We start from the raw sequence: 19742 nt of genomic DNA on the forward strand, positions 1-19742 counted from the left end.
AAATAAAACGGTCTTCCCGAACAAGGAAGAACCATTATAAGAGGCATTTGCAAATGACGCCTTAAAAGGTTCAGTGAACTGACAGCCTGAGCCAAGCATGTCACCTTATGGCAACGCCAGATCCGGCCGCTCTTGCTGCTCCTTCGGTGGCATACGAAAGGAGGTGCATGGACACGAAAGGAGGTGCATGGATATGTTAGATACCGCTTTTAAAGTGGCCATCCACATGGAGAATATGCGCTTATCCTCCAGCAACATGTACTCCAGGGACGACTCAGCTAGCTCCCTGACAAGGTCATGTTGCAGTCGGGTGACATGTGCCAAATAATTTAGCGCCCTTATGGAAAAGGTGGCTGAAGCATACACCTGCTTCCCTAGACGATCCATCGCCCTGGATTCTTGGTTGGGTGGGGGGAGGGGTGGACCGTAGAACTTTCTTCTGCTACTTCTTTCTTAGTGGTGGCTACTACCAGCACAGTGTCTACTGGGGACCCCTTGTTCCAACTAGGCCTATCTGAAGAGGGACTCAGGATCTTATCTGGACATTTCAGAATTGGCTCCAAGGTGTCCCGTTGTTTCCATGCCCGGGTGGTGATAAGGTCCACCAAAGGATCCACGGGGGAGGGCACACCCAGGAAGTAGACGGGCCCGTGCCGAAGGCCTCCAGAAGCACCAACTTGTCCGATGTAGGCTTAGGAGCAGACCCCCTCCCCGTTGTCGCAGGAGTTCCACGATGTCTCCAAAGGAGACATCATCAGGGGGTGATCTGGGGGAGCCTTCCCCTTCCTCCAAATCATTGTCCTCGGTGAGGGACTCTAGGGAGAAGTCCAGGTGCCTCCTTTTACACGTCCGTTTGTGAGAAGCCTCTTCGGTGGGACTCTCAGGAGTGGACTCGCAAACTGCCTGTTGTTTTGCAAAGGGAACCACCTGGGGCACATCAAGTAGGGGCAGTCCCTGAGTGGACAAAATGGCCCAAGCTGCACCCAGAGCCAAGGGAGTCAGGGCAGAATCCGAGGGATTAGTTAGGGGCCTTGGCCCACTCAAGAGAACCCTTTCCACCACATCGAATGCCAAAGGAGAGCGAGCCTCCTGTGACACCAGTAAGGAAGCAGTCCTCCACGGATCTTACTGGAGTATCGGGGCCGAGCCTAGCAGGCGCAGAGATGCCAAAGGGAGGACCGTGACCCGACACTGTCGGAGCAGACGGAAACCCCACCTCAGATCCGATGCCCAGCCTACGGCTCCAAGAGCTGCTTGGGTCTGAACTAGTCGGATCAGATGCACTCAAGGAAATGGCCAGTGCTGTGGTACAAGGTACCATCAGTGCCGACCCCCGGACTCAGAGACCTCTTGGATCCAAAAACTCTGATACCAGGGTCCGGATTGGAGAAGAGTTATAGGGGTGAAAAAGGGAAGTGAGCTCCCCGCTCCAGAGGAAGAGGGGGCTGGCAAGACTCCCATCTGGATGCGAATGAATCTTCACATCATTTTGTCCATCTCCGCTTTGCTTAAACTTTTGGTGGAGCATGATGATGATGCCACTGACATTGACCTGAAATGTCGGTGCACAGAGGCCCTTGAAGAAGGTCTAGGCTCCTCCAGCTCAGACGAGAACCTAGGTGACCAGAGCCAAGGAGTGCTAGGCCTAGAAATAGCCTGTAGTTACTGAGGAGGACCCGAGATACTAGATCTGTCCAGGGATCTCCATCGCCTTGTCGTCCCTGTCCTTTTTAGTTTGTTCCCCTTCTACAGACCTCTTGTCAGGAAGATGAGTCCCGGCCTGGGGGGAGGATGAAGAAAAAGTAGAGGCAGTCACAGCCATGAGTGAAGTAGTCATTGGGGCAGCGGCTACTTGAGTCACAGCTGGAGAAGTTGCGGGGACAGCCGCCCTCGAAGCAGAAAGCAGTCCCTTCATAACTAATTTGGCCTTGAAGTCTTTCAAGGCCCTTGGATTAAAGCCCATGCAAATCGAGGAGGCAGTAGAAAGGTGAGGGACTCCCAAGCACACAAAGCGTGGCCATCAGCTGAGGACAGCATGTCGCCACACTCTGTGCACTTCCTAAAAAAACAGGCTTAGTTTGCTCAGCCATGCCAAGGAAGACGGCACAAACAGTCTTTACCGACCCAACCACATACTCACAGACTAACGAGGTGGGGAAGGATGGGGGAGACTACCACACTAAGCTTTTTTTTTTTTTTTTTTTTTTAATGCGACAACGAGGTAGGGGAGGTAAAGGTAAAGAAAAGGAAAATATGACCTAACATTACAAGAAATAACACACACTTACCAAAAATATCACTATTGAAAATCACCACGCCTGGAGCACCCGAGACCACGATGCTAGGCTAAGCCACGGCAAACGAGATCTGAGAGAAGAAAGGAGATGGAGGGGTATTATGGGTAAGGGGAGGAGCTTGGAGCTCGGATCAGATGCTGGTGAAGCTACCGTCTCGGACACGATCTGGATCTGAATACCCACAGGTTGAAGAGCAAATGAAGTAAACTACTTCAGATTAGATATTTGCTCAAATGCTCCTCAATCTCCATACAATATACTCAGTAACAGTTCTGCACACTCTTTGTAGAAAAGGTTTCTTCCCCCCAGCAACAAGCACTTGACAAGATCAGGATTCATGAATGTTATTTATCCACAGCATTCTCAAACTGTGCAACCCTCCGATTCTGCCCACACATATGTATGCCAGCCCTTTAACCAGTTAATTAGATCAAACAAATTTGGGGATGCCTTCATGTTAGACAATACATAAAAAGTTGTGTACTCACCATAACGTTCCATCTGCATTGTCCATTTTCATTCTTCCTCAACTGTTGGGTTGGGATCAGACTCAAACATTACTAAAGCTCGTGGTAACTAAAAATCTCTCTAGCTTCTCCCTTACCCACAATGCACCAACCACTAACATATCTTATACCTCGTTTTCTGATTTTACCAGTAGTAGCATCTATTAACATGCACAAATAAAAGGATAAATAACATTGTGAGTGTCCTGTAGAGGAGAACTAGATCAGACGCTCAAAAGGACAGCATCGTCCTTATAATATCACATTCATCTAGAAGTTTGTAGACATAATGGATGGGGGTTCATGGGCAAGAAGTAATGAAAATGAACATAGATGGAATGTTGTGGAGATTACATACCTTCTTTATCTGATGTCTATTTTCATTCTCTCCTCAACTATTGGGACAAAGTCCCCAGCTACCTAAAATTCGAGGTGGACTAAGAAAGGATATTCTTGAGTACAGCTGAACCAAACAATGCTCTACCCCATGAAGGCCAGATCTAATTCGTAATGAGTAACAGAGGTATAAGGACTCGCCCAAGTTCCTGCTGCACAAATGCTGCCCATGGAAAATCGGAACAGAAATACTGAAGAAGCAGCGATGGATCTAGGTATAGGTTTAGCTAAGGTAAGACCAAATTTGTTACAGATAAAAGAAAAACAATTGGTTAGCCATCTGGCTAAAGTTACTTTTGCAACTTGTTTACCCAATTTCAAATCTGCAAAGGTAACAATTGGTCTGTTTTTCTGATTTATTTTGTCCTACGCAACTAAATACGTAATTGTCTGTGAACGTCCAATAAATGCAACATGTATTCATCTTTGTTTGCAAATTTAGGAAAGAATCCTGGCAAATTAATGGATTGATTGGATTCTGACTCCAACTTGGGAAGGAAAGAAGCATTGGTTCATAGTGTAACCCTATCCTTATGAAAGGTCAAAGTAGGGAGGTTTTAAAGACAAAGCTTGAATTTCTGAAATTCTTCTAGCTGAGGTAATGGACAACAGCTTTCCAAGTAAGAAACACATTTGGCTGCTGGTTCAAAGGGGAATGTATTCGTGCTTGCAGTACCAAGTTGAGATCCCATGATGGAGTAGGTTTTTTACATGGTGGTTTCAGAAGAGTGACTCAATAAGAATGCTTTACATAGCTGAGCAGAGGCTACTGAAAAAACTTCATATTCAATATGAAAATTAGACATTGCTTCTAATTGAACCTTAATGGCAGAGCCCCTTTCTTTAAAGAGAAAAGCTAAAAATTCAAGTATGTTAAGTATTGGAACTGAGAAAGGATCAATATAACTTTGTTGTGTCCAGTAAACAAATCTTTTCCATTTACCTGAATAGAGTTTTCGTGTTGAGGGTTTATGGGAAGACAAAATGATATGGCAGACAGGGGAAGAGAGCACTGATTATCTGGCTGTTAATGGAATTGGAGAACCCAGGCCGTAAGCTTGAGGTTTCAGATGTCTGGGTAAATCATGCTTGGCTGATACAGGAGGTCTGGAATCGGATCCAGAATCCATGGTTGGTGAATTAGATGAGGCCACAGGAAGGGGAACCAAACCTGTCAAGGCCAGTAAGGAGCAATGAGGATGAATTTGCTCTTCAACTTGGCAGCTTTCTGCAGAAAATTGCAGAATTAATGGAACTGGCAAGTAGGCATAAAGCAGAGCAGTAAGCCAATCATGAAGACAATCTCTCGGTTATTCCCCCTGTGGGGGGATTAGGGCAAAGTAGCTGGTGTATTTGTTGTTTAGGGGAGAAGCAAAAAGAATGTAGCAAGGCTGGCTTTACTGATGAAAGATCATTTGAGTCACTTTCTTGTTGAGAGACCACTCATGAGGTAAAAGAATGTACTTGCTCAAGTTGTCTGCTATCACACTAGACTTTCCCAGAATGTGTGTTGCTATGAGAAAGCAGTTGCATGAGATCTCCCATTGCCACAGTCTGAATGCTTCTCGACACAAAGGGTATGATTTGGTCCCTTCTTGTTTGTTGATGTACCAAACTACTGACGCATTGACTGTTTGAATAGCAATTGTCCCTGAAGGGAGAGCATTCTGGAAGGCCTACAATGCTAAGAGCACTGCTCTCGTATCTAAGACATTTATATGCAAGTTGGCCTCTTTGGGGGACCAAGTTCCTTGGACTGTTTTCCCCAAAAAGTACCCCTCACCCCAACTGGGAAGCGTCTATGGTCACTATGGCCTGGGGCTGAAGGAGAAAGAATGGACGGCCTTGTAGAACCTGATCTGATTGAATCCACCACCTGAAATCTCTTTTGCATGTCTTAGTGATTCTTATTTGTGCTGCTGTGCACTGGTATAGAATAGACCAATGTGTTGCTAACATCCACTGAAGAATTCCCAATGTAGAATCTGGCTAGAGCTACTAAGGTTATTTCCACTGACATTGGTCCTAGAGCCTGAAGGACTAAGCAGGCTGTGAAACAGTTGAGGACAGAATGAAAACTGACAGCCAGAATATTAAACAATAGATGCTCTTGCTACTGTGTACTAACAATATTACATAGAAAGGCTATCACATCATCCTGAAAGATTCCGTCACTGACATTTTTACAAATAAGACAAAGTGACAGCACCAGCTTTGTCTAACTTTCAAACAGATCAAATATTTCCCAAACCCTTACTTCGATAACAGTGCAGTCACCTACAAGAATGTAACTCCAGCAACAGCCCAATCTTTTTCATGCCGTCACTCTGAATAAAATTCCATTCTGCTGTCACAGCAACATTCCACAAAAAAAAAACAATCTGGGATTGCCACTTTTATAGATAAACTCAAGCTGTCAAGATATTGATTTGGAAAAAATATATAAATTCAAAAGATCAATGCATATGAAGGGTATGCAAAACAAAAGCCTGATGCACTGTAAAAACAGGAATTTTTGCAGTGGGGCTGCACTGTTTCCACCCCACCCCATGCAAATTGTTTAAATATAAGCAATGCCATTATCAGACAAACATCAGGGAAAATGACAAATGCGACATCTGAGGACTTTCCAATTCACTGTTAATCTCAATATTAAGATGCCCTCAACAAAAAAAAAAAAAAAAAAAAAAAAAAAAAATCAAACACAAACAAGACACAGTGCTGCAAAAAAAAGGGGGGGCAAAATGCACCTACTGTGCTCCATGGTCTCACGTCGGCGTGGTCTCTCTCTTCTGGAAGAAATAACAGAATCAGTCTCGGTTTCATTGTCCAGATTCTCTCGACTCCCAGAGATATTGGGGCTGTAACGAAAAAACAAACCGCTTTTAATACTGCTTGCTGCAATATCACTTTAATGTTTGATGAGCAACAATTAAGTAACATTAGTATAACTGTGTACACATACAAATATGCAGGTATACATGGAAAAAACATACTCAAAATCTGGGTTGCACAGCAGTAGCTCATATGAAATACTGGCCAGTCAATGAGAAAACATGAATTAGTGGGCAGCACTCATAAAAAAAAGATTACATTAAGAATTAGTACGGGACCAGTGATTTCTAAGTTTTCATACCTTTTGGCACACATACATAATACAGTCATTATACCTGTAAATTGTTCAGAAAAGTTCCTATAACTAGTACTGACTCGGTGCGTGGAAGGTGCCCTTTAGCTTTGAAAGCTAGCTAGCTGTTACATCCTTGGCAAGATATAAGCCACATAGCTAAGGCTACTGCAGCAGATATCAATATGATGATTATCATAAGCCTACAGCATCAGTAAAGTAGAAGAATCTACTTAAGTGCAAGACAGAAGTAACAGTATTTACAACGTGCAAATAAAAAAAAAATACAGAGTATAATTATAGGTTCATAGTTCATAGGTAACTGCTTGGCTATTGACCCCAGGGGGTATTTTAAGCCTAGCCAAGCATCTCAAGGTGAGAATCAAACCCTGTACTTTGTATCTGTGATGTAAATACTTTAACCATTATGCCAACACCCAACCCCTATAGAAGGAAAAACAAAAACAGACTTGCTCAATTAAGGAAAAAGATATCCACTGTCCAAGCCTGTGTGTGGAGCTTTAATGCAGAACTAGCTTTGCTGTCTGCTCCTTAAAGAAGCAATCAAGTCTATTTCTGGTCCCCCCCACTTGCCTTGTCGACCTAGGAAAGCATCCCTGACTAATATCAACTCATGGAGATCTGCTTTGTTCCTTCTCAACCTTTCTGCTAGGGAGCTCTCCCTTTTTTAATTTCTGCAAAGCTGATAAACCCCCGGGTCTGAATGGATATCTTCCCTTAAAACCCATTCTGAGAGAACGTAAGCTCAGGCACTGAAATGGTTAATTGCTACAAGCAAGAGCTCTGACAATGAGTAAAGAGGTGTGGTGCAGTTACGAGTCTGTGATTGGTCAAGTGTTACTTAACTATACTTTGATCATTGTTCTGATGAAGGAATTATCCGAAAGCACTTATATTTTATGTTTTACAATTAAATTCATGGTTTTAGCTGTCTTGTTCCTTGTTGATTTTTTGCTGCTTACATTTGTGACTTGTTTGAACCAAGGTGGACTTTTATCCTTTGTTTGATGAGTTTTCTCTATTTATTAAATTAAGGAAAAAGGTATCCACTATCCAAGCTCGTGTGTGTGGGGCTTTGATGCTGAACTAGCTTAAGCTGTCTGTTCCTTAAAGAAGCAATCAGGTCTATTTCTGGTTCTTCCCCACTTGGCTAGTTGACCTAGGAAAGCATCCCTGACTAATATCAACTCATAGGGATCTGTTCTGGTCCTTTCTCAACCTTTCTGCTAGGGAGTTCTCCCATTTTTAAATTTCTCCAAATCTTTTGGGTTTCTAATACCATGACAAGAATGGACCCCATTCCCAAGTCAAAGTATGATTCAAGTTCATGAAATTAGTGTTGTTTCAATCTTTAATGTCAGCCAAAAGTGCTCTTCACAGCACCCACAATGTGCCAAGTAATGACTCCTTCTGCAATTCGTACAGGGTTACATGTACTGGCAAAATATCTAAATACAATTGTAGATTATTTTCTATAAGACATGTTGCTCCTACTACTATTGAAACTGTCTGCATATCTTTCTTCCACATTGCTTGAGTTTCTGCCTGCAGATCTTGATATTTTGTGACTTTGTCTCTTGCTCTCTGTATGCAAGACACTGTAGTCACTGGGTGTGGCAATTTCAATGATCAATGCTACTTTTGTCTTCTTTTCATGGACCACTATATCCGGTTTTCTAGCATCTATCTTTTGAACTGTTGGTAATGGGTGATGCGATGTGATGTAAACTATCATTTTCTATGATGCTTTGTGGCTCATGTTTACCATAACGTTTGCACAATCCCCAGTGCAACAGTCTTGCCACATTATTGCACCCTTCAGTATACAGCCCTTCTGCCATCAGTATGTCACAACCAGCAACGAAGTGTGTGACTGTTTCCAATTCAGTTTTACAAAACCTACATTTGTCTGTTTCGCCCACACAGACTTTGTAAACCAGTGCACGCAGCCCACTATCTTGGGATGCCAATATTAACCTTTCATCTCTTGGTTTGACTTTGCCTCTCTTTAACCATTCCTGCATTCGTTCCTGATCAACATGAGGTTCTTCCAGAAGTTTTTTATACTTGCAACTATAGTTATGCATTTTCCACATTTCTTGCCTTCTCATCTGGTCCTTATATTCTTTATTTTGTTTTCTGGCACATTCAGTTGCTGCCTGATTTTTATCTACTTCTGGTTTGATTTCCATTCTATGTATGGAAGCAGATAAGCCCTGAGGAAAACCACGACCTCAGGAACTTCCTACTACATTTGGAGAGCTAATCTGCAAAGTGGGCAGGAATGTGTTCCTCTATTTACTTAAGTACCACATAACAGCTGTACTGAATGCAAAAACAACGAGAACCCCCAGCTTCTGTAAGATCCTAAAGGCAATGGGCAGAAAAATGAAAAGTAATCATTATCTTTGTATCTGTGTCTTTCCCTCTCAGTAAGGCTTCAGCAGCACTGCACTCTCAGATGCTGAGTGTGCACCCCCCAGGATATGCCCGAGTTACCCAAGATGAGGGTTCTGATTTTTGGGGAAAGCTGTCTGAAAGACAACCCTTTGTTCTTGCTTACCTGTATTATCCACCATTCTAACTCTTTTGTGACACAGATAAGGAACAGGATGAGAGACTCATAAGAAAGATTGCACTGTACAAATGTACCTCAAGAGTGTAGCTCTCTCATGTGAAGTCTCACCAATGGCACTATTAGAAAGGTGGATGCCACGAACACCAGGATCACCAGGAAGGCAACTTCTCCTAGAACATAAACGCTCTAGATACATCTGTATCCAAGAAAACCCCACAGAAAACATACCTGGCTGAGGTCACAGTTGATTTGCGAGTGTTTAGGGAAAAAAGTCCCAGTATGTGAAAGCACTTGAAAGTAAATCTCAGGTTCCTCTGTATCTCATCCTGTGACCAAGTCTGAAAAAGGCAATATTCCATTAAAGGGCATGTGAATGCCCCTGGTCCTACACTGAGGAATTACAGGAACTTGACATCCTGTAAAAAAATAAATGTGTATGCAATAGTCAAACCAAAGGACAAGAAAGTAAACTGCTAATGTTGACCCCTTACCACAGCGCACTGGTGACCACTGAATGGAGATGTGAAGATATGCACTGTTGAGGTCTAGAGTTATCATATAGTCCTGGGGACTATAAGAAGCAAATGCTTCCCAGACTGGACATACTGCCACAGGCTTAGAAGGCTAAAGCCTGAGGAGGTCCATAGAGCTCTAATGAGGAGCAAAAGACTCCCTGGACTGCAATATGACGTGTTCTCTCATCCTACAAAAAGCAGCCTAAATGATATGTCCTCCAAGGCATACCCACAAGACAACTGTGTCCTCATCATCTATGCCATAATTAATAGAGGATGACAGCTGGGATATATAATCCAGTTCCTCCTCTCCCACAGGATCCAAGGAACTATAATCCCTTTGGACTCTTTTCCTTTCCTCTTTAAGGAAGGGACTCCTGAGATAAGAGGGTGGGGCAAGGTCTAGCTCCTGATTCAGGATAAACTCTTAGAACTCATGAGACAGCCACAATCAAAGGAAGCATGAACTGGAGAAAAAGGGACAGACCTGCCAAGCAGCACGAAGTGCAACACAGCCAACATCCTTGGCCAGGATGTACAGTGCTTGGGGGACAGCCACCTGATTATAAGCCTTTGAGGGACATCCCTTGACAATGACTTTGAAAAGCAGATCTCCTCTGACTACCCACCATAAGTATCCTCCCTTCCCTTATGCACCTATTTAAGTGTGCTCTAAACTGCATGACTGAGGCAAAATGTTTGTTTCACAGAAGTGTCTGCTCAGGAGGTTGTGCACTTATCAAGCATGCCAGCTGTCACAGGAGCATTGACAGAAGCTTCTGCACTAGCAGATGTCAGGGCCAGGAGCTGCACAAGCACCTTCCTGTATGCAGTTATCTTGGACTCAGACAGAGAAAACCAGCAAGCCTTCCTGCTCTTATTTTGGGTCCACTTACCCCTCTTAGACGATCATCTTCTTTTTGGAAAGGAGTTCTGTGCTACCTTGCTGCTGCAACTCTGCTGTAATGACGGAACACTTCATTAAGCCTGCAGTACTCTATCTAGGTACAACTGAAATGGCAGTTTCTTATACCAAATTGTCTTGTGACTAACTCCCCTGACAATTAGGGATGTCATATGGTCCAACCCTAAACAGTACAAATACTGGTCATGGAAGTCTCTAAATAGAGTTTGCCTTCTATAAGCATACATTTAACTTCTCATGGGCAGACATGCCACACAGATGACTGTTGGTCCACCAACCAAATGCCAAAAACGTAATCAATACAATATAATAAAGTGAAGAAAACTTTCCGATGGGATATATACCTGTTCAGTCTTAGTCAACAGGCCTAAGTCAATGCCAGATTGATAAATGCATGACACACATGCCTGCAGCAAGAAAAGAACTGAAGAAGGCACGAGTGATTGCCTACTTTATACTAAGACTTGTTGATATTCAAGAGATCACATCTGCTCTACATGAAAGTAGAAGGATGCTCAGCTTTGAAAATTAGCCTGTAGCAGAAAATCACACACATATAACCTGCAACAGTGAAGCACATAAAGAATATATACAATACTCAAATACAGTAACCTCAAACAAAAAAAAATGCACTGTAATGGCCAAAGGTCTTTCTACTGGAACGATTATGTTGTACAGGCCACCTGTAGCAACCGCTGTTGACACCAGCAACTACAAATTTATTTCTACAGTGGAGCTGTTTTGATTACTTACTGAAAAGAGGGAGGTCTTGAGTCCCCAATTCCACCCGTCCGTTCAATGGGTGGCGGAGGTAGGGGAGGTGGCAAAGGAGGTGGTGGTGAAGGTTCAGATCTGGTCTCAACAGGCAGTGGTAATGGCTCCGGTTGGCTTGTTTCTGAAGATACCAACTACAATGAGTAAATAGGGAAACTGGTCAGTTATCACCCAACACTCAGAGGAATCAGCTCAAGACTTTCTTGTATCCACATACATGATACATGTTAATACATTTCCCCTTTACATTTACAAGTTTATAGTAGACTAACGCCTGCAAAAAAAAAAAAAAAAACCTGAGTTAACCTCACAACACACCACATTTAATGTTACAAAACCCAATCAAGGCCTGCACAAAATCCATCCACCAGTCCTAAGATGGAGGTAATCTATATTTCACAATCAACTTCAGAGGTATCAAGTGATGAAATTTTATTTTCCTTTTTCTTACAGCCACCCTGTGAGAACAAACATAGTACATACACTATTTTCATGTGTAACCTGAGCACTGGGATTTGGTTAAATGTGTTGTGCAGAATTTCAAAAAGTACAGTTTTGTACCTACCATAAATGTAGATGTTCGAGTGTTCACCTTGCTGCAGTCATCACACTTGGGTTATCCTGCCGTCAGGCGGTCCCGCAGTCGGCCTGAATTCCAAAGTCTTGGTCCGGCGTCAGTAGCTGTCGCTTCTTCCCTGACGTCAGTGCGCCAGGGGTATATAAGAGGCATCCAATGCCATTTTCTTCAGTTTTTCTTGCCCCAGATGTCAGGTGCCCCCAACAGGTAGGCAGGTAGGCAATATATATATATATATATATATATATATATATATATATATATATATATATATATATATACAGCTAGATAAAAATAAAACAATACTTTTAGGCACAAGCAAATACACCACAGAGGTTGTATAGGATAGAGTGGTATAGATAAGTTCAGCTAGTACAGAGGGGATGGAGGGAGGGTAACCTGGACTGCAGCAGGGTTAACACTCTAACATCTACATTTATGGTAGGTACAAAACTGTACTATGTTCATCGTGTTACCCTGCTGCAGTCATCACACTTGGGTTGAATCCCAAAGCTAAGGATGGGAGGTGGAGTTAAACAGGGTTAGAAGAAGCTAGTAGGCCCTGCAAAACTGCAGTGGCAAAACCAGCTCTAGTCTTAGAATATAGAGGTAAGTGATAGTGTTTGGTGAAGGTGTGCACTGAACTCCAAGTTACAGCTTCCAGAATATCCTTGGTTGGCACTCCCCTGAGAAAGGCTGCTGATGTAGCTGTAGCCCTGGTGGAGTGGGACCTAATGTTAGCAGGTATCGGTTTCCCATGATTTGTGTAGCAGAAACGTATGCAATGTCCTATCCATTTAGAAATGGTCTGTTTTGAGATAGCTTTTCCTTGTGATCCTGTAGCATAGGCTACAAAGAGCTGGTCAGTTTTTCTGAAAGCCTTAGTTTTATCGAAGTAGTAACGTAATTGCCTGTGAATGTCCAAAGAGTGCAGGAGTCTTTCTCCTTTGTTCTGGGGATTTGGGAAAAAGGTGGGCAAATGAATGGTTTGGTTAAGGGCCACACTGAATACCACCTTTGGCATAAAGGAAGGGTTAGTTCGTAGAGAGACTCTCTCAATGAAAAATGAGGAAAGGCTCCACTGCCATTAGTGCCTGTAGCTCTGAGATTCTTCTAGCTGAGGTTATTGCTAGTAGCAGGCTAGTTTTCCATGTAAGAAATTTTAAATCGGCTGAAAAAGCTGGCTCAAAGGGCGGCAGTGTAAGCTTTTCCAGAACAAAGTTGAGATCCTAAGTAGGTGTTGGTGCTCTCCTTGGTGGTCTTATGTTCTTAGCCCCTCTGAGGTACTGCCTTAAGAGTGGATGTGAGAATAAAGGAGGATCTGTGTTGTTATGAGCTGAAATTGCCGAGGCGTGGATCTTAATAGATGAAAAGGAAAGTCCTTTGTGCAACATCTCAGTTAAATATTGTAGAATCTGAGGAATGTTTGGATCAAGGGGATTTTGGCCTTTAGCCTGGTTCCAGGTGCAAAATCTTTTCCATTTGTCTGAATAGGTTTTCCTGCTGCTGGGCCTCCTGGCCTCCAGAATGACATCCATAACAGCTTTGGATAGAGGTGTTGGCTGGTTGTTTAGGTAATTTGCCATGTAACCAGGTTTAAAGTCTTGAGCTGGCTGTGTAGAATCGGATTGTCTCGCTGGGTGAGCAGGTGAGGAATCTGTGGTAAAATCCATGGTGGGCCGTGGGCCATGTTCCTTAGAATTGGATACCAATGCTGACGTGGCCAGTCTGGTGCAATGAGTATCACTTGTGGCCTCTCTAATCTGACTTTCAGCAGTACCTTTGCTAGAAGAGGCAGTGGAGGAAAGGCATACACTGTTAATGTTTTCCAACTGAATGAGAGGGCATCCACTCTCCAAGCTTGTGGATGGAATGTCCTTGTGCAAAATTTTTGAAGTTGGTAGTTTTGGGGGTTGGCAAACGGATCTATGTCTGGGCGTCCCCATTTTTGAGCTATCATTGCAAATACTTGTGGATCTAGTTTCCACTCGTGTGGATCCATGATGTTTCTGCTTAGGTCGTCTGCCAATGTGTTTTTCTTTCCTGGCAGGAATTGTGCTTGCAATTGAACCTGGTAAGACAGTGCAGTGTTCAAGGTCATTGCTTGCCTGCATAGAGGGTAGCAATGTGTGCCCCCTTGCTTGTTTAAGTACCACATTACTGTGGTATTGTCCGTTTTTATTAGTTGTCCTGGGTGTAAGAGGTCCTTGAAAGCTGTTAGGGCATTCTGTACTGCTAGCATTTCTTTTTGATTGATATGCAGATGCCTCTGATCTGTAGTCCATTTGCCCTGAATGCACTGTCCTGCCATGTGTGCTCCCTAGGCATAGTCCGATGCATCTGTTGTCATAGTTTGCTGGCTGTGGGTAAGGTGAAAGGCTGACCCTTGTTAAGGTGACATGCCTGTGCCCACCACAGAAACTCCTGTTGAAGGCAGGAAATGAGTGGTATCACTGTTTCCAAGCTGTGGCTGTGCTGAGTCCATATGCTTTTCAGGTAACATTGTAATTTCCTCATGTGCAGTTTTGCAAATGGTATTAGTAGTATGCAAGATGCCATGAATCCCAAGGCCTGCAGAATTTTTCTTGCAGGGAGTTCGGTCTTTGTTGCCATTATTTTGAAATATTGAGTCAGCTGTTGTTGTTTGTCTGGCATGAGATAAGCCATCTGGGCCGTTGTATTCAAGCTGGCACCCAGGAATATTATGTTTTGTGAGGGCACTAGTTTTGATTTCTTTTTGTTTACTGTGTACCCTAGGCAACTTAGAAGGTGTTTGACAAATGCCAGATGCTTTAAAAGAATGTCCTTGCTTTCTGCTTGAATAAGGCAGTCGTCCAGGTATGGGTATATCTGAATTCCTCTTTGTCTGCAGTATGCAATTACTGGTTCCAGGCATTTTGTGAAGACCCTGGGTGCAGTAGATAAGCCAAAGGGCAGTGCAGAGAATTGATAATGCATTGAACCTGCAATGAAGTGGAGGTATCTTCTGCAATTTTGTCTGATAGGGACACGCAGGTATGCCTCCTTGAGGTCCAATGTTACTAGCCAAGCATTCTTGCCCAGCATGGGAAGAAGCTGCTGTAGTGTTAGCATCTTGAATTTTGGTACTTGTAGATAGGTGTTCAGAATTGAAAGATCCAGAATGGGTCTCCATGCTTTATCCTTTCTTGGGACTGGAAAAAGTCTTGAGTAAAATCCTTGTTCTTGCTCCTGTGTCGGTACCTGTTGAATGGCTCTCATGTCTATGAGAGCTGTAATTTGTTTTTGTGCCTCTGCCCATTGATTTGGTGGCAGATTTGGCATTCCTTTTATCCTTGGTAAGGTATGAAAGTGGAATCTGTATCCTTGAGAGACGATGTTTAGGACCCATTTGTCTTTTGTGATGATGTGCCAGTTGTCTGCAAAAAATGCTAATTTTCCTCCCAAGGGAGCTGCCAGGAGAGATTTGCTTGGTAGTTTGAGGATTGAGTCATTGTGTTTGTCTTCTGTTAGCTTGGGGCCTGTCTTCTCCTCCTTTCTGGGTAGCAGTACTCCATTGGCGAGGTTTGTAAGGGCCTTGTGACTGACCTCTGCCCCTTAGGCGTCTGTATTTGCCCTCTGTGATCTGTCAGAAGCTGGAAAGGACCAGTTTTTTGTTGGCCAATTTCTGCTGAAACGAGGGGGTTGTACCTGCAAAAAATCCTTGACCATCTGCATAGACTTTGCCTTATCCTCCATTTTCTTTAAAACCTCTTCTGCTTTGACACCAAATAATACATCCTGCTGTAAAGGTGCATCCAATAATTTTGCTTTAACATGATCAGGAAGGGTTTGTTCTTTTAACCAAGCATGTCTACGTATGACAGAGCCAGTAACCAGCTGCTCTACAGGAAGCTTCCAATGAATCAAATCCGTAGTGTAAAGAATGTTTGCCCACCTGTTCAGCTGCATGCAACAGATCCTGCATTTCCTTGAAGTCAGACTGTTCAGTATGTGTACTCATTTTTTGTTTTAATTGAGACATTAGGAATTGCTGATATTTCAGCATGTGAAACTGACAATTTAATGCTCTCATAGCCAAAGTTGCCGAGGTGTATATTTTCTTTCCCCATCTATCTAGGGCACTGGAATCCCTTTCAGAGGGCACAGGATTTTTAGCCATAGAAGCTTTAGCTCCCTTAGGACCCTGGGAAATTGTTTCTGGGTCAGCCACAGGGCTTTTATAAAGGAATTTGTGAGAGTCAGGTACTTTGTAGTATCTGTCTGGTTTGGCTGGAGCAGGAGGTAGAGAGTCTGGATTTAGACTAGACTCCAAGTAAACATCATCCACAATATCTAAAACTGGAGGGATAGCAAGAGGTCTGTGCTGGGGTAGTAAAAGGAACTCACAGAGCCTTTTCTTAGAATCAGAGTAGTCCTGGCCTTCCCAGTGGAAATGTTCCCTCATGGTATGTAAAGTTTCCCCAAAGGAGTAGTCTTCAGGGGGAGATGCTGAGGGAATAGAGTCTTCAGCATCAGAGTCTTCATAAGGTGGAAAAGTGTAATCCTGTTCCTCAGAAGAATCTGAGGAAATTGAAACCTGGTCAGAGGAAGCATAATCCTCCTCTTGTCTTGGTCTTTTATCAGGAGGGGGATGGGAACCCCTGATTAGGGTAATCAAATCTTCAGCCATCTTAAGCATCTGTTTCGTAGGCATGGGGCCTTGAACTGTAGACTGATGTACAGTCTTCTTTGGTTTTAAAGGAGTTTTAAGCTTAGAATAAGATTTAATGGTGAATGTAGTCGGTCTGAAGACACCTTCTGCAACCGAAGGTGTTTCCACTGCACCGGGGTCTACTTCTGCTCTGGCGTCGGAAGGGCCTAATGAAGATGGCTGCGTCGGCCTAGTAGACTCTGCTTGAGAATCCGCAGCTGTCTGGGGTACCAGTTCAGCAGTCGTCAGGGGCTGCGTAGACACCTCACTGAAAACTGGAGAACCGGCGACAGGCCCAGCAGAGGCCTCGGAGTCTGGCTTGTTCCTAGGCTGCCTGTCCTTATCCTTGCATTTTTTATGCATGCCAGTCGTCGGCTGCTCCGACGGCATGATATAATTAAATTTTCTACCAAAGTAATGTCGTGCGAAGTCAAAACGGTGTTTGATAGTTCGTTTATTAAACCTAGCACAAAACCGACAACCTGTGACGTCGTGGCCTGGGCCTAGGCAAGGAATACAATAGGAATGGAAGTCCTTATGAGGTATTTGCTTCCCACAAGAAATGCAATTGTTAACTTTTTCTGACATCGGACTGAGGCAAGAAAAGGTTCCCCAATGGGGTACTTAGCTTTATTGAAGACTTCGGACTGAAATTCGAATCGAAAATCTCAGGTGTCGGCCGACCGGCACTTGCGAACTGCTTCTGCTTCGGGCACCGCACAGCAAGAAAGACTGAAGAATATAGCGTCAGATGCCTCTTATATACCCCTGGTGCACTGACGTCAGGGAAGAAGCGACAGCAACAGACGCCGGACCAAGACTTTGGAATTCAGGCCGACCGCGGGACCGCCTGATGGCAGGATAACCCAAGTGTGATGACTGAAGCAGGGTAACACGATGAACATCATTCACGTGAAACAAAAGTCTGTAGAGCATGCACTGTTCACAGCTCATTGCATTAACCAACACATTATACTGGCAAAAACACAAATGCTCAAATTCCTACTCAAGTTTTCCATTAAAGCTAGTACGAAACCGCTAAAATGGAATAGTATCTTCAAGTTTAACTAACACTTGGAAGTTAATGAAGTGAACAGATTTACAAAGTATACACAGTATGGTACACTGGGAGTAGAAGAAAGTAGTATCAGCAAGGCATCAATTTCTACGTTTGTATGACATGCTTTTATGAAGCTGTCAGAAAAGGTTTTATGGGTCACGCATGAAAATGTTCTCATGGATGACTACCCTACACAATTTCTCACAGGTTACAACAATCACAGAAGCAACATGGGAAACTATCATTGTGCTTCTGCCGTCTATATTAATAGAAGCATCACAGAAGGCACTGAATCATCTCCCACTGGTCCTGTAGACACTCAAGTTTATGCTACAATAAGCATACAAAGCAAATGAACCCCTGCCCATAAATCACTAGCCATATAATTCCAACAAAAGACCAAACAGCCTTCCAAAATACAGTACTGTAAAGGATGTTTGGATAAGGTGCTTACTGTAATACTACATATGTTCAAGGGTGTCACACTCAACAGGTATAATAAAAAAAAAACATCCAGACAATAGGTCATGTTCCTGAAACACATTTCCAGGAATATCTAGTCGCATCTGTGCATCAGAAGTCACACATCAATCTCAAAAAGAGGTTCCATCAATGCAGCTCCTTCCTGCTGGAGCCTCTTTGAAGAAGAAGCTCAAGTAAGGCAAAACAGAAACCAGTCAGAACTTAGAACCCACAAGTAGCCTTTGGGAAGTCGAGTAAAAAGATAACCATCCTCTAAATGTTGCAGTTCTAATGACTGGGTTATGAAAGACCATAAATTGTCTTGCATGACTAAAAACAAAAACACGAATATAGTACTAATTTTCAGTCCAGTATAATATGCACATAAATACCAGAGTTTCAATCACAAGAGAAATAAAAACACAGTTGGACAGAATCACACAGATGCAGAAGAATACTTAACTAATCTCACAGTATTTCCTGACTGTCTGAAGAATAACTGTTCCCTAATTAACTTAATGCAGCAAGGCAAGATAAGATGCTGAGACGCTTACTTCCATAAGGCAAGATGATGAGCTTCAAACTGAACTGAACTCAACTAACCATCATAGATCTTTATAACAGGTTCCAAAGAAAACAAAACACACAGCTGTGAGAGTTCCAACCTCTCACTGCTGGTTATGGAATGACATCACTTTTGATCACCTGACTCTGGTACAATACATACTCAGAGCTTTGCCAAGATCTGTTGCAGTATCTGAAAGCTATAGAACAATTCTTTGTTTAAACATACACAGTTATAACGACACTGTTTACACATTTTTTACACAAGCCTCTGCACAAATCAGTGCGACAGCCAAAAGACAAAAAAACTCTCCACAAACTCCAGGCAACCATGCTGGCACATGCCACACATGCAGTGCCCCACTCTGCCCGGCAAAGACGGCAACACCCCACGTCATCACATCTCCTCCCCCTTTGAAGACACAAGCAAGTTTCTCAAGTGACCCTGGAAAAACGTTGCTTTAGAGAAATGGGCCTGCCTGGGAACACATTTAAACTACAACCTGTCTTGAGAGTCATTCTGCGTTGGCATTATTGATCCCACTATGGTGCTGTACTGTCATGTCATATGCCTGCAACGCTAGGGTCCAACCTTAGTAACCTGGCATTATGTTGGTAGACTATATAGCTATGTTAAGGGATTGTGGTCTATAACCAAAGTGAATTTTCTTCCATATAGATAAAGGCTGAAGTTTCTGCAGTGCCCATACTATGGCTAGACATCCTTCTTCCACAGCAGCATAACATTCCTCCCTGGATTGGAGTCTAGAGCCGAGATAAACAACTGGGTGCTAGTCTTCTTCAGAGGTAACTTGGCTGAGTACAACCCCCACCACATGGTTTGAAGCATCCACCTGCATAACAAATTCTTTGCTGTAATATGGACCAGCTAACACAGGATGCCCTCCCAAAGCCCCTTTAAGCTTTTGGAATGCCTGTTCACAGGCTGGGGTCCACACTACCTGTCAGGTCTGTGACAGGAGCAGCTACTGTACTATAATTGGGAATGAACTTTCTATAATGCCTTGCTGTCCCCCAAGAATGCCCTCACCTGCTTTTTGTAACAGGGGTAAGCCATGCTAGAATAGCTTCCACTTTGACAAGTTCTGAGCTAATCTTACCACTTTTAGGTCTGCCATTGCCTCATAGTCTCTTAGTGGTTAAGGAGGCTTCTGAAACATACTCTGCCATAGACCATATAATTCATCACTGTTTAAATTCCCCAAACCCCCCCAGCCCTGTTCGAAGGGCTTTGCTTCAACCAAAAC

At 43.3% G+C, this 19742-nt stretch overlaps 1 protein-coding gene across 1 annotated transcript in view; it reads right to left on the minus strand.

Annotated features, from left to right (window-relative positions):
- Positions 1 to 19742, minus strand: part of DVL2 (dishevelled segment polarity protein 2) — a 1986500-nt gene that overhangs the window by 1131736 nt on the left and 835022 nt on the right. Inside the window, exons 3-4 of the mRNA XM_044076705.1 lie at positions 11119 to 11273; positions 5954 to 6060 (exon numbers count right to left, since the gene is read on the minus strand). Of these exons, the coding sequence (XP_043932640.1) occupies positions 5954 to 6060; positions 11119 to 11273 (262 nt within the window). The remainder of the gene's footprint in view (positions 1 to 5953; positions 6061 to 11118; positions 11274 to 19742) is intronic.

The sequence above is a fragment of the Protopterus annectens genome, chromosome 7.part0, assembly GCF_019279795.1.
Source record: "Protopterus annectens isolate FY-2018-M chromosome 7.part0, PAN1.0, whole genome shotgun sequence".
NCBI lineage: Eukaryota > Metazoa > Chordata > Ceratodontiformes > Protopteridae > Protopterus > Protopterus annectens.